General features: G+C 34.5%; 1 protein-coding gene across 2 annotated transcripts in view; it reads left to right on the forward strand.

Annotated features, from left to right (window-relative positions):
* Window positions 1-1,090: 1,090 nt before the first annotated feature.
* The window catches only part of LOC106460458 (mucin-4-like), a 174,739-nt gene continuing 162,303 nt past the window's right edge, over window positions 1,091-13,526 (forward strand). The window contains exons 1-2 of one of the 2 annotated variants that reach the window (XM_022387177.1): window positions 1,091-1,404; window positions 1,653-1,854. In XM_022387177.1, coding sequence (XP_022242885.1) covers window positions 1,783-1,854 — 72 coding nt within the window. In that variant the 5' untranslated portion in view covers window positions 1,091-1,404; window positions 1,653-1,782. Of the gene's footprint in view, window positions 1,855-13,526 lie in introns of both variants that reach the window. The other variant, XM_022387178.1, reaches the window with a different exon arrangement.

Raw genomic sequence — 13,526 nt, forward strand, 5'->3', positions numbered from 1 at the left:
AGTTACGGAAAATCAATTAACAAACGGGGACGTAACAATACTATCTATGCCTTCTTCTATGGGTATGGATGGGTACAAGGCGATTACGTTTGAGGAAAATAAAATGTAGTCAGTGCATATTGTTTGTGTAGAAAAGTGTATATTTTCTAATAGGTCTTTAGTATTGGTTAAGTGTTATGGAACATACTTTAGACATGGTTTAAACAGCTGATCAAGTAATCAGGATGTGGTTTCTGTTGCGGAGTCATACGCTGACATTATGGTTCTTAAAGGTAAATTTTGTTTATGGTCTTTAGGGACTCCATATAATTCAGGTATACGGCTATTGGAGGGTTTTACTTCTGTTAGTAATTTCTCTGATAAAGCACTTTTTCTTTAAGGTGTTTCAGTATCTTTTTGGCTTCTTTTTCGACCGTTTTGGTTGTAGTATAAGTAGCAGTTAATCATTTCAACAGTACTTTTCTTTAAACAATAAGCTTTACTACTTAAAATGTCAAAAGCACGCTGCACAAATGCATGTTATAGATTCGATTAGATTTTATTATTTAAACAATTTGAAGCTTTGTACTGTCAGTTTCGGTTTAATGAACGCTCCTAAAGAAGCTGTAAAATGAAACGTTGAGTGTCTAATTAAATAAAATCAGCATTTTGGTGTAATAAGATCGTTTATTTCTAGTATTAATATGTCTTCTATACACCAATATGCACTACAGAAATTAAATAATTTATACCTTTTGCTTACTTTTTTAAGTGATTCAATTTGGATCTGTTGATTATTTGTTTATGAATATGATGTTTCAGAACTCCTTTACATATATAATTTGAAGTCAAGGTGTCAATAAATTTTTGTCTGTAAATAATTTCTACATACACTTTAGGTTTTTTTTTGGCATAATTCATATGTTTCAACTCATTAAAAAATATATATTTTAATGGCTTTTGAGAATATAACACACATCAAAGATCATTGTTTTTCTTTCGAGCGTCGAATATGGATCGAATCGGATGTGTCATTATTCTTTATGGACCAATCAAACGCAAGGTATACTCACGTGATCGTGACGTAAAATTGAGACAAGCAGAGAAACGCACGATCTCTCTTCGGAAGAAATGTATTTTATGGTTGCAGTATGTCAACGATAAACTGCTAGATATCGATCAAAACACAGTATGTTTGAATTCTGTGTTACTTTGTTAAAGATATGTAACTCAACACAAGCCCTGTATTAAACCAGTTGAACGTACGAGATTTTATTATTATTATTTAGTGCGACAAGGAAGTCTACAACAGCAAGCTGCAAGTAGCTGTTTAATATATACGTCAAGCCATGCTTGAAAGTTGAAGCTGACGGTGCTGTTGTGTAAAAGGAATGATAGATTGCAGAGTTTTGGATCCGATTGACGGTGATTATGGATAATACTAATAGTGTTTAAAATTATTTAAGACACTGGGTTTAGTGCATACGCAGTTTGTGGATTCACGACATCCTAAGTTCAAGAAAAGTTTTGTAATATTTAGGCCACAAGTATATTTATGATTTAAACTTAAAGCTCGAAATTTCAGAAAGATTTGTTCAAGTTATTGAATTGGGCTGTATTTATACTACGACTTTAATATTTTTAATATTCATCCAGTTCTTCTCTTCATACAGAGAACTGAAAAAAGAAGAAAACTATTACGAGATAATTAGCTTTAGGTGAAATTTAAAGATGGCTTTTTACACTTGAAAGAAAATTACTATTTGTACTATTAGTATTACTAGACAGCTACATCAAATCACCATGGAAACAACTGTGGAAAAGGATTGCAGCGCTCTCGGCGGACTTTTTCAGTTGATTATAACTGATTTAAAGGTATGAGTTGTTCGTGCGTTTTTACACTATTATATTAATTATGCTTATCTAATTTGAATAATTGATTCATAATAGAAAAGGATTAGTCACAGATAATTCTCGTAATATCGCTTAAGTTTAAAGTAGTCGTTATTAACCTGTTTTCTATATCTAAATGAATACATTGTAGTGTTGTAGTTGTAGAGTGATGTGCTTTCAATTTCATATCGAACCCTAGTTTTTCACTGTTTCACCTCGGAGATTGTTTGGATAATCATTTAACTCTGAATATAGAAAAAGAAAGTAACAATCACTATTTCATGTAATGTAATCGGTCAACTGAATAATATTAAGAAAAAAATTAATTATACGTTCTGTGCAGTGTAATAAAAATTAATGTATTATTGAAATAGTTTGTAATTGTCTCAAAATAAATGGTTATGACAATTAAATACTTAGGTGTTACTGTTATAATAAACAATATTATTAATAGTCTTAAATGGTATGAGCATGTTGATTGATTACCATTCTATAAAAAAAGTAAATAATGAAATTAAATATAAAAGTGAATTTGTTAAATGTTACCTACTGATTCTGCTGAGAATTGTTTATGATAGTTTATAATAATTTAATGGTAGTATAACAGGATGTTGTAATTTTCTTTTTATTGTTATGAGTGTTTATTTCTTGAATAACTGTGATTATGTCACACTCAAGTACTCTTATATGGGCAATTATATATCAGAATTTTTTGTTTTCTGTGAGGGAAGTGACTCACATAATTAAATAATAAAATAAAATTCACAAGTTTATTAAAGCAGTTCTAAGTACTCTAAACTTGCAATGTATTTTCCAAATCCACTTTCATTGAACATACAGAAGCTCTTGAACTATGTATCTCACATTGTTTAAACTTGCAATTGACACAAAAGTTCTAAAATCCTTTGTCTGCAGTCACTCTAATCTCAGTAATCAGCTGTTTGTTAAATTTATGTGCCTTATAATTACTAAAGGCTTTAAAATTTTTGTAATGGTGCATATTGTTGGCTTTTGTTGGACATTTTTATTATTTTTTATCATTAGGTAAAAAAAAAGAACACCCAGTCTACTTAAATTAAAAGCATGTTATTTATCTAACTACATCTTATAAATTCAGCAATACATAACTTGTGTAAGGTCTATATAGCTAAAAGTAGGCTTAACTTTTCCAATATATAATGCATGAGTAGCATTTACTGTGATTTCTGGTTTGTTGCTAAACTTAGATGAGATGTTTGCGTGGTAGACATTTTGAATTTCAAATAAACGTTTATGCATTTGCAGAGTTATTATAGTAATGACTATCAAGTATTGTTATAAGTTTGGGATTGCCTGATTATATGACCTTTAATAGATATTATGGTTACCACAAAGCACTGCTGTTATGGAATATGTTGCAGTGACTTAAGGTATTACAATACAACACATAGATGGGTGTTTTTATACCTTTCTTGAAAGACAGTACCAGCCACAGCCACACTCTATCCTAGGTGATTACAAGGTATGGGGAAACTTCTATTTCAATAATTGAACAGCACTCCTATTGCAATCACAGTATTAACATCATCTTATTGAATAATACCAGGCCAGACTTTAGATAATGTTATGTTCATGCACATAGTATATAAAATCTGTTGTAGTTTTTTGTAGTTTCAACATTTTACTAACTTACCTACAAATATGTGTCTCATAAAGCAGCATAATATAGTTATATTTAATTTTAGTTGTAACAAGCATAACATCATTCCATCAAAATTAGTAAAGTGCAGTGTGGTTGAGCTTTACCAATAATTATCTGTATTCCATCTGTTGATAGTATCATTAAAAAGTGTGGTTGAGCTTTACCAATAATTATCTGTACTCCATCTGTTGATAGTATCATTAAAAAGTTAACTCTAAGCTTAAGTTTCTGTTGAGACAAGCACATTTCCTAAACCAAAAGATCTTGTACAGTTCTTTGCTCAACTCTAATACAATATGGAATGTGTTGTCATCAGCAGTAAAGGAGATGGTGCTTTCAGGAGTTTAAGGAGGAAATCATGATTTGCAAAAAAATAAAGACTGATTTCAACTTTCACTTTTTTTATGGATGGCAAAGTCAACGTTAAAGTTGAAGGATCAAATGGCCCATTTTCCATATGTCATGTTCATAAACTGTCACTTATTTCTTGAAATGTTATGATGTTGTCAATGTTTGTGAATATGTATATTAAATTAACTGTAAACTATTTACACTATAAAGTATATGTAACTTATTCCATGGTAAACAGAATGGATTACCATTTCAGTGATAATGTATGATTCTCTAAGGTTCTCTTTGTTGTATAAAGATTTCTCATGTTTTATAATGACACCATCATCAGCATGTGGCTTCTGTGTCTGATATTCCAGTGCATACATTGACCTACTTTATTTACCAATAACTCCTTTCTGCTTGATTTTTACATCTACTGCATTCTAACCATCACTTCAACTATTTCAGACTATGATGTTTGAAGGTTGAATGTAGATGAAACAGCTACATAATTTTCTTGTAGGTTGAAAAGTTCACTGTATCAGTCATTTTATTTTCCCATAGAGTTTGCCTGAACATCTGGTCACTTTGCCTGTGAATACATATGTCTTTCATGATAAGTAATATCATAGGATTCCACCTATTTGCTAACTTTCTCATACGTAAAGTACTTTTGGTATCTGCACTGTACCTTGTTTAAAACACAAACTTGGAATTTACTGTGCTGAACTGTCTGATTCAGTAATATATATAATCTCCTCAACCTCTTCTTCCAAACTCATATTTATATACCTTCAACTCATTTCCTAAAATTTAAATAAAATTTCTGACACTAAGCCATGCTCTCATTATGTGACATCAACACAGTCTTATGGCATACTATCAGAACCACAGAGCATTAATCCAATATGTAGCCAAACAAGCCATTCATATATAGATATTTAACAATCATGATGCAAGTCAAAATTCCAACTGTACATTAAGGAATGCATTATGGCTATAAAGACTGGTAGTCAGAAGTGTCATAATCTATTGACTGAACATGTTCTACTACACATTGAATTGGGTCAATACATTATGGCATGTTGACAGGGAATATATAGGGCCATAATGCATTGATCCAATGTATTATTGAACTTCATAACATGTTGAATCAACGCATATTTAATTGTTGGTTACCATTGCCAATAACATTACTATAATGCATTGTTGAAATTTTGATTACTTCAACATTTTATGACCTCATTGGCTTGCCATGCTCCTTCTGGTGAAATAAAAATGCAAATTTTTCAATAAAAAACATAGCCTGAAACACTGTTATTTCCCCTGGATTGTGAAGTCCTTTGAATAATCCTATTACACAAAGAGAAAAATGATACATTGAACTTGTATTTCCATGATTAACAATAAAGTAATTTAACAATCAACAACATTAATATTTAAGTATGAATGATCAGCATTGTATAATTTTTAAATCAAATAAGTGATTAAAATATAATATTTTACATTTACACAAAATACATTTATTGCATCCATCAATGGCCTCCACTTAAAAACACTATATGTTTCAACATTATCTTCAGAAGTAACTTATAAAACTAAGTTTTCAGTATTTATACACTTGTTAAAAGTCATATGATATTAGGTTCTGTTGTTTTTACAACTTACTGGCCAACCTTTACAGTAGGTCATACCAATACAATGAATAGTTGTACTATCATCTCTGTTTAATGCTACTTTTTTAAGTTTTACTATTTTCATTGATTCTTGGATATTTATAAAGTCATGTTGTGAGGTTGAACTACAGTTATAGCTTTATCCCATAAAATTGTGTTATCTTATTTGTTCATGTTTTGCTACAGCAGACTTATCAGTTTTATTATTTCTTATGTAACCTGTGTTTTCCTGTAATATGTATTTTAAAGTTCCTTTTAGTTTGACTAATATAAATACTGCCACATTCTATTTTATAAATCCCAGTTTTACCTTCTAACTCTATTTTGTCATTGGTATTCCACAACATTTGTTTAATTTTATTCATAGTGTTACGTCTCTGTATGTTTGTTTGTTAATTCTTCTAACATGCAAGTCCTTTCTTTATAAATTCTTCCTCAATACAACTTTGTAATGTACTTAATTTTCACAGTTACACACACTATAGTTCACAACAATTCACTCACTTTCTATCACGCTTAGACTTAATTGTCCGTCCCCGCAAACTATAGTTCTGATCTCTGTGTCTGCTATACTCAGTTCCCGCCGACCGTAATCGCTGTCTTTCTTTCTCTCTGCCTGCTTCGTCTCCACTATGTCTCTGTCTCCACTACTGCTTCGACTCCGTCTGTCTCTCTCACTGTGTAGCGCACTTATATACGATAATACTGCCTGTTCTAGAAACTTCTAAGAGTCTCAACACGTGCTACCAGTGTCACTTGACTTCCGCTGTCGTCACGTGACCCCCGCTGTCGTAACACACTAGCGAATCTTTTAGAATACTCATCACGCGACCCCACTGTCGTAACAATAGGTTTGAAAATAAGATAATATTTCTGTTGTTTCTGAAAGATGTTAAATAAATGATTTGTTAATCCTGGATGTAAGGCAGATTTAAAGCTCCTTTTTTATTTATTTCATAAACAGATAAATTACCATTTGTGTATATATATATATATTTGAAAACATCTAGGAAAAGTAACATATTATTTTCTTCAGTTTCATATGTAAATCCAGTTGATGGTTTTATGCAATTTAAGTAACTAGCAAATTCATTTAACAAACATACTGTTGCTATGCCATCATACAAAGAATGTGTCACCTACATACCTAATCTGAATCTCTGGTTTAAACTGTGAATTCCACGATGCTTCCGTTTCAAATACATCCATGTAAAGATCACATAAGAAAAGTGACAGAGGGCCAATAAGTAATCCGTCATTTTGTTTGTAATACCTTTGGTTAACTTGAAAAAATGGGTTTTCATCACAATCTTGTTGAATTCAGTATATCCATAATTTAAATTGTTGGACTTTATTTTGTGATATGATACCTTACTTCTGCTTACATAATAGCTTTCCCAATTTAGTGCTGCTTTATATATGCACAGTTTCTGCTCACCACTAGCCTAGAAACTCTTACCACAGATCCTACTTTTCTGCATGATATTTCTATGCTGTTGCATGCAAATGAGTATATGACAATCCTCTACCGATGAGTGTGATATATCCTCCCAGCACAAAACCTGACTCTTTCTCTATACTGATTGTTCAATCATCACTTCTTGATTTGGCACCTGTGTGTAAAGACATGTCTTTTTTTCACTTGTGAGCTGTTCAATTATAGCCTTTTTTGTATCTACAATCACATTACATTTTATAACATTTTTGCACCTGCAGATTTTATGGCCTTTTATTTCCACATTATTAATTCACATGTGTCAGTAACTCCCAACTTGTCTAGTATGGGTTAACATGACGTTGCTCACACCTGAATAACAAGTAAAATAGTGTCAGGTTTATCTTTGTCTGTTGGGAAGGTGACAGCTTTTGTGCAATGGGAAATTGAGACTTTCATGTGGCCTGGACTTTTTTCTACACCTGAAGTCCCTCCTTGTATGTTTCTCATTCTTGTCACAAGGGATTTTACTGGTTTTTCCCACAAATTACTTGTGCCTAATCTTCTATCTTTGCTGTCTTGTATCTACCTAAGCCTTTTTGATAATTTTGGGCCAGAGTTTTTAAGGTATGTTTCTTTCTCTCCTTCAATTTGTAATTCATTCCCTGCTTCTACCTTTTTTTGTTATTTAATCTCCAGATATTCAAGTCCATATTGGACTAATTTTAACCCAACTTTAGTGCATACATGCCTCATACTTTTAATTTTTTACCTTATAACATCTAGCTGTTTTACTTTTCTTAGACTTAATTTTTCCCACTTTTGTTTTGCACTCTCTACCTTTTTATGTTATTTTCCCTCCGTTCACCTTCTTTCTGTTGTTATCTACCATTTCCCTGAGGGTTTTTTCGCAGATATTCATTACTTTTTTGCTTACAGTGGCATGTTTATTTTCCTTGTCTTTATCATGTCATATTTGGTTGATCTGTTGCTAGAATTTGTTGGCTAGAGATGCTGTTCTTACTCAAGTGCTTTTGCCTCCCTTCTATCTCGGATATCTTCAGCTGGCTCCTCTCCTCGACAAGTGGAATTTTAGTGGAGTGCCTGATTCTCTGGACTCGCATGTTGGGGCTGCATGCCAATGGTCTTCCTTATACTCACTAATTTTTTGTCTCCTATTCTCATGTTTCTTCTCCTCTCCCTGTTTCCATCCATTATTCAACTGCTTGTAGATTTTATCGTCATCAGTCTTGGTGGTGATTATCCTATTGGCTCAGGGACATTCATTTGGTTTGCAGATTTGATGTCCATTTGTGGACAATTGTTGGATATCTTGAGTTCTGTCAGAGGGTCTTCACTTTAATTTTCTTCTCCTCCTCCTCCATTGTCTCCAATTCCCATTACTTTCCCTCCTCCAAGGGATCCTGTTTCTTGCCAGCATCTGTCTGTGGCAGTGTTAGACATTTAGGGCAAAGATGCTATTGAACAGGTTTCTCTTCCTTCTCCATGGTTTATGTTGTTCTTAAGAAAACAGGGGATTGGTGTATGGTCATAGATATTTCCCATCTTAAATGGAGGTGAATGTCTCAGATGCTTATTTTCAAATTTGACTCCATCTCAACAAGCCTCCTGCTGTCATACTGTTCTCCTCCTTTGGGGGCAGCATGTCTGGGTTGGTTGGTCATATTGGAGAGTTGTATCTCATTTATTTGGGTGTTTTTCAGTTTTCATCTCTTCGTTTCAGGGATATGGAGTAATTAGTTGCCCATGCCATATCCTCTCCTTTTGTCACTGCATGGGAGCTTCTCTCTGTTTTGGGAAATTGGACTTAGATGGAATCCCTTATTCTCTTCGGTCATGCATGTACGTGTATGTGATATCTACAATGGACTCTGCACAATCAGTGGAACCTTGCTGGGATCCCTTGTCCTCTACCATTTCCCTTCCTCCTTCCTTACTGAAAGACTTCACCTTGTGGCTCAACAAAACCAATATCACAGAAGGAGTTCCTCCCCCTCCTTCTTGCCCAGCCTGCCATCTCCTTACAGATTCATCCTTTATGGGATGGGAGTGTATTTTGACTCTCAAGATATTTTGGATTGGTGATCCCATGATGAATTGGCCCTTCATATTAATCTCATAGGACTTTTGGTGGTATGGTGAGCAGTGGATCATTTTATTATGATGGTTCATAGATTTTTAGATTTAATCCATACAGACAATTCTACATTTGTCTTCTATATCAATCACCAGGGGGCACTTAATCTCACTCTCTCTGTTTACACATCTCTTCTCGGGCCATTTTTTACAAGTACAGCTAATGGCTTGTCATATTCTGGGTGCCCTGAATCTTGTCACAGATCATCTCTTAAGGCCTGACTATATTATCTAGGAAGTGGTCTCTCATTCCTGTTGTGTTCAGGTGGTTGTGCTCTCATTTGGGCACTCTTTTTGTAGATTCATTTGCCACTCATTTCCACACCAAACTTCTCCATTTCCTCATTCATCAGCTCTAGCTGTGGATGTATTCAGTTAGGACTGGTCCTACCTCTTTATCTATGCATACATTCCTATTTATCTTCTCCCTCTTGTTCTTTCCATCATTCGGGCCATTCTGTGATGGGTCCTCGTGATAACTCTTTATTGGCCAATTCAGTTGAGGTTTCCTCTATTGAACCCTCTCTGATTGTCTTCTCCTCTTTCTCTACCTCTGTCATGATCTCTACTCTTTCAACCTAATTCATCCTTCTCCCATACAGCAGTGTCATCACTCCGACTTCATGCATGGATTTTGTCCAGTTCCTTGCAAGACATTCCAGACTCTCTTCACGGGTGGCCTTCCTTCTTTCTCATTATATTCATCCTTCCCCCCTCCTTGTCTATCAAAGAAAATGGTGCCTTTTCCACAGTTTATCAATGAGCTGTTCTTTCTCCCATTCCTGTCTTTCTGTCCTCCATCTTTCAGAATTTGTTACATGGCTCTTCGACTAAGAATTATCATTATTGACCATCATGGCTACAGGGCTGTCCTATCCAATTCTTTCAGGTTTTCCCATTGCTGCCATGTATTCTCATCTCCAGTCTTTACTATGCTCTTCCATTTTTTTTTAAACTCTATTGTTCTCTTTTTCCTGCTGTCCTTCTTAATTGGGATCTGAATGTTGTACTCCATGCCCTTACCATTCTTCCTTTTTCCTTTTGTTCCTTGTACCATTTTTCACTTATAACCTATTTCTTACTTCTTTTTGCCTGTGACCATTGATGATCTGATCTGTATGGCATTGATTCTTCCCATATTCTTTTCCATTGTTTATACTTTCTTTATCCTTTTTGTGCTTTTCTATTTAAATCATATGCTGCTCATTAAGGGGACTATGTGTTCACTTCTATTGACTTTCTATCCATTACTTGCCTTTATTCTCACTCTGATCCTAATCACCTTCTCTGTTAAGTCTGTGTGGTTTGATTCTATTTGGCCTGCACTGCTCCTTTTCAAAGTTCATGCTTCCATCTATTTCTTCCTTGGAATCCCTCCACTACCTAAGATATTTCTCCTATTACCTTCATGGGATGACTTTAACTCATCAATTTAGTCCATGCTTCATTGAATGATGATTCACGTTATCTTTTCCGAGATACCTCTCATCAAATCTGACACCTTACTCTCTCTCCCTGGCTGCTCACTTCCATCATCTGTTAGAGGAGATTGTGCTGGCTGGCATGTGGATAACCCTGCTTACTTTTGTTACATATTATCTTCATCATCTGACCATTTCTTCTTTGTCAGACTATAAGCTTCCTCCCATTTCTATTCTCCAGTTCTGACTGGGTAAGCTCTTTCTTTTTCTCCGTGTGTGTTGTCTGGCAGTTATTTTGATGTAAAATTAATTAATTCAAAAGAAATGATTTATCATCAAGGGTGTTCAAAGATTAAGCAATCGTACTTTACCTCGCGCGTGACTATATATTATAGATTTCTAAGGGTTATTGGGGTCTATTCGGACCAAGTGGCCTGATTCTAACTGGGCAGTAGTTTAAAAAAAATATAAAAGCTTGAAGCGAGTAGGCAGATGTGAAGGCGAAGTCTTTATTTGGTACTAAACATGTTTTTTCATGTGAAGTTAGAGTTAAACATTTTTCAACACTTATTTTCACTTTTTCATGATACTTATTTATAGTGTTATTCTTAACTGTTTTATACATACTCTCACTAACATATCCTCAACTCCTTGTATTCACTTTTGCTAAATAAAAAATTGCTTCCCTTTATCTGCTTTACAAAACGTCCCCTGGTGGGACAGCTGTTAGTCTTCAGATTTATAATGCTAGAATCAGGGGTTTGATTCCTCTTGGTGGACACAGCAGTTAGTCCGATGTGACTTTGCTATCAGAAAACATACATGCTTTAAAAAAAAATAGTTATTTTATTTTTATGATTTTATGGCTTTTACATGTTTACTGTAATCAGGTTTAATTTTTCTATAATTTTATGATTATGTTTGCATCATTGGAATTTCTTACTTTATCTAGATTAGTTTTTGTATTTGTTATAACCTTCATTTAATACTGCTAATTGCTTACAATCCAGTATCACATCTGATTTATTACTCATTTTATGGTTCTCTAGAAACATCTTATAATTGTCAGGTAATGGATTTAATTCAATTTTTTCTCTATCTTTATCATTTAAATTTTAAAAATTTTAATGTAATTGTCGCTCCTCTCAGTGGCACGGTGGTATGTCTGTGGACTTATAATGCTAGAATCCGGGTTTCGATACCTGTGGTGGGCAGAGTACAGATAGCCCATTGTGTAGCTGTGTGCTTAATTACAAAGAAATCTAATTGTCTTTCTTTCTGTGTTTCAAATAAATTTTACCCCATTAACTCCAGTTTTCTTTATTTTATTTTGCTGCTACTATGTATAGTTGGTACATTTATTTTTCTGTTTTGTTATGAAAGTTCTTTTTCAGAAATGCTACCCACCTCTCTGCACTACTGAGACCTATTACCTCGCATGTAACTGCTGTGGAACTTCCTGTGCGTGCCACAAGCCTTAAACAGACTCCCATCCCTACATGTATTGGGCCAGCCTATTAAGTATCCTGCATATTGCTGTAGCCCTCCAATAATAGAAGAGCAACACAATCTCCATGAGCAGTAATCCTAATCCTTTCCTCAGCATTGCCTTCATTCAAACGTTTTGTTCCTGTGCTTTTTGAGGTTATAGTTGACTTAATTTATTGCATTTTTTTCTTTAGTACAACATTAGTTTTGTCATTATTGCACTTTTATTCCATTCACCTGTTTGCAACTGTGTTTTCTCTCACCATCACATTTCTATGTTAGGCTTCTTTCAACATTGTATGCCACATAAAATACTTCAAAAAATGCTGAGGTCCAGGCATTCCTTTTCAGACACTTTCTTCAACTCACTTAACAGCAACTGGAGGCGATTTATCTGGTTATGGACTTCACATTCAGTTATTTTCCCTTTAGCTCACTCAGTAGAGCATGCTTCTGCATGTGACAGGTCATAGATTTCACTCTATAGTGAGGTATTTTTGTCATGTATAACTTAACTTCCACAACCTTATTCAGCTGTGGAGAACCACAATTTACCAACAAGTTCACTGATGTTCCTCATTTCATGCATCAAGTGGTTGGTTCCATTCTGCATATGTCTTCTCCAGTTCAGTTTCTTAGTCATTCTGTTTCTTTGTCTACTGTGGAGCCTGCCTCACTTGTGGATGATTTTGTCAAGTTTTCCACCTCTGGCCTTTGTTTTTGGTTTTTCTCTCCCTGATGAGGAACAAGGACTTTCTCTTTTCCTGTTTGCTATACTCCTGAAGCAAGTATGTGATATTCTGTCTTTTTAACCTGTATATCATTTCTTTTTTTGGTTTTACTTTGTGTGCTTCTTATGTCCCAACTCCGCATTGTCCCAATGAGACTCCCACATCTTCCTTATCCTACTCATCTTTGTGACTCCTTTGCTATGGGCTCAGGTCATGTTTTATATTTTTTGATCCCTAAACTCTTGTGTCTATTTTTTCTTTTTTGGGGTACTTCTCTTTTCAGTTATGTTTTCAGTTTTATCTCCTAACCCTACTCTTTTACTCCATCTCTGTCCTTCACTTCCTCCCTAAGGCTCTTCTGTACAATCCCAATAGTTTTGGTGAGTACACCTGTGGTTTCCATTTTTCCCTCTCCTATCTCTATTTTGACATGATTTCTCTGTTTCTTGGATCCTCTCAGTTGGATGCCTACATCTCTTCTTGTATCTCTGATCTTTGTCTTGTCCGGTTGGTTACAGATTTGGTCTTTGATGGTGTTTCTGAGTTCTTGGAATCCCAGCTTAAGCTGCTTTCCTGCAATCTTTCATTGTTTTCTTGATTTTGACTCATTGGTCCTCTATCTCTCTTGTTCAGCATCATCCCTTCTGTACAGTTAGTTGTATCAGTTCTTGGCAGTGACTTTTGGAACAAATTCTGAACTCTGGTCCTATCAGTGCCCATCTCTCCCATTTT

Source organism: Limulus polyphemus, unplaced genomic scaffold (genome assembly GCF_000517525.1).
Source record: "Limulus polyphemus unplaced genomic scaffold, Limulus_polyphemus-2.1.2 Scaffold774, whole genome shotgun sequence".
NCBI classification, from domain to species: Eukaryota; Metazoa; Arthropoda; class Merostomata; order Xiphosura; family Limulidae; genus Limulus; species Limulus polyphemus.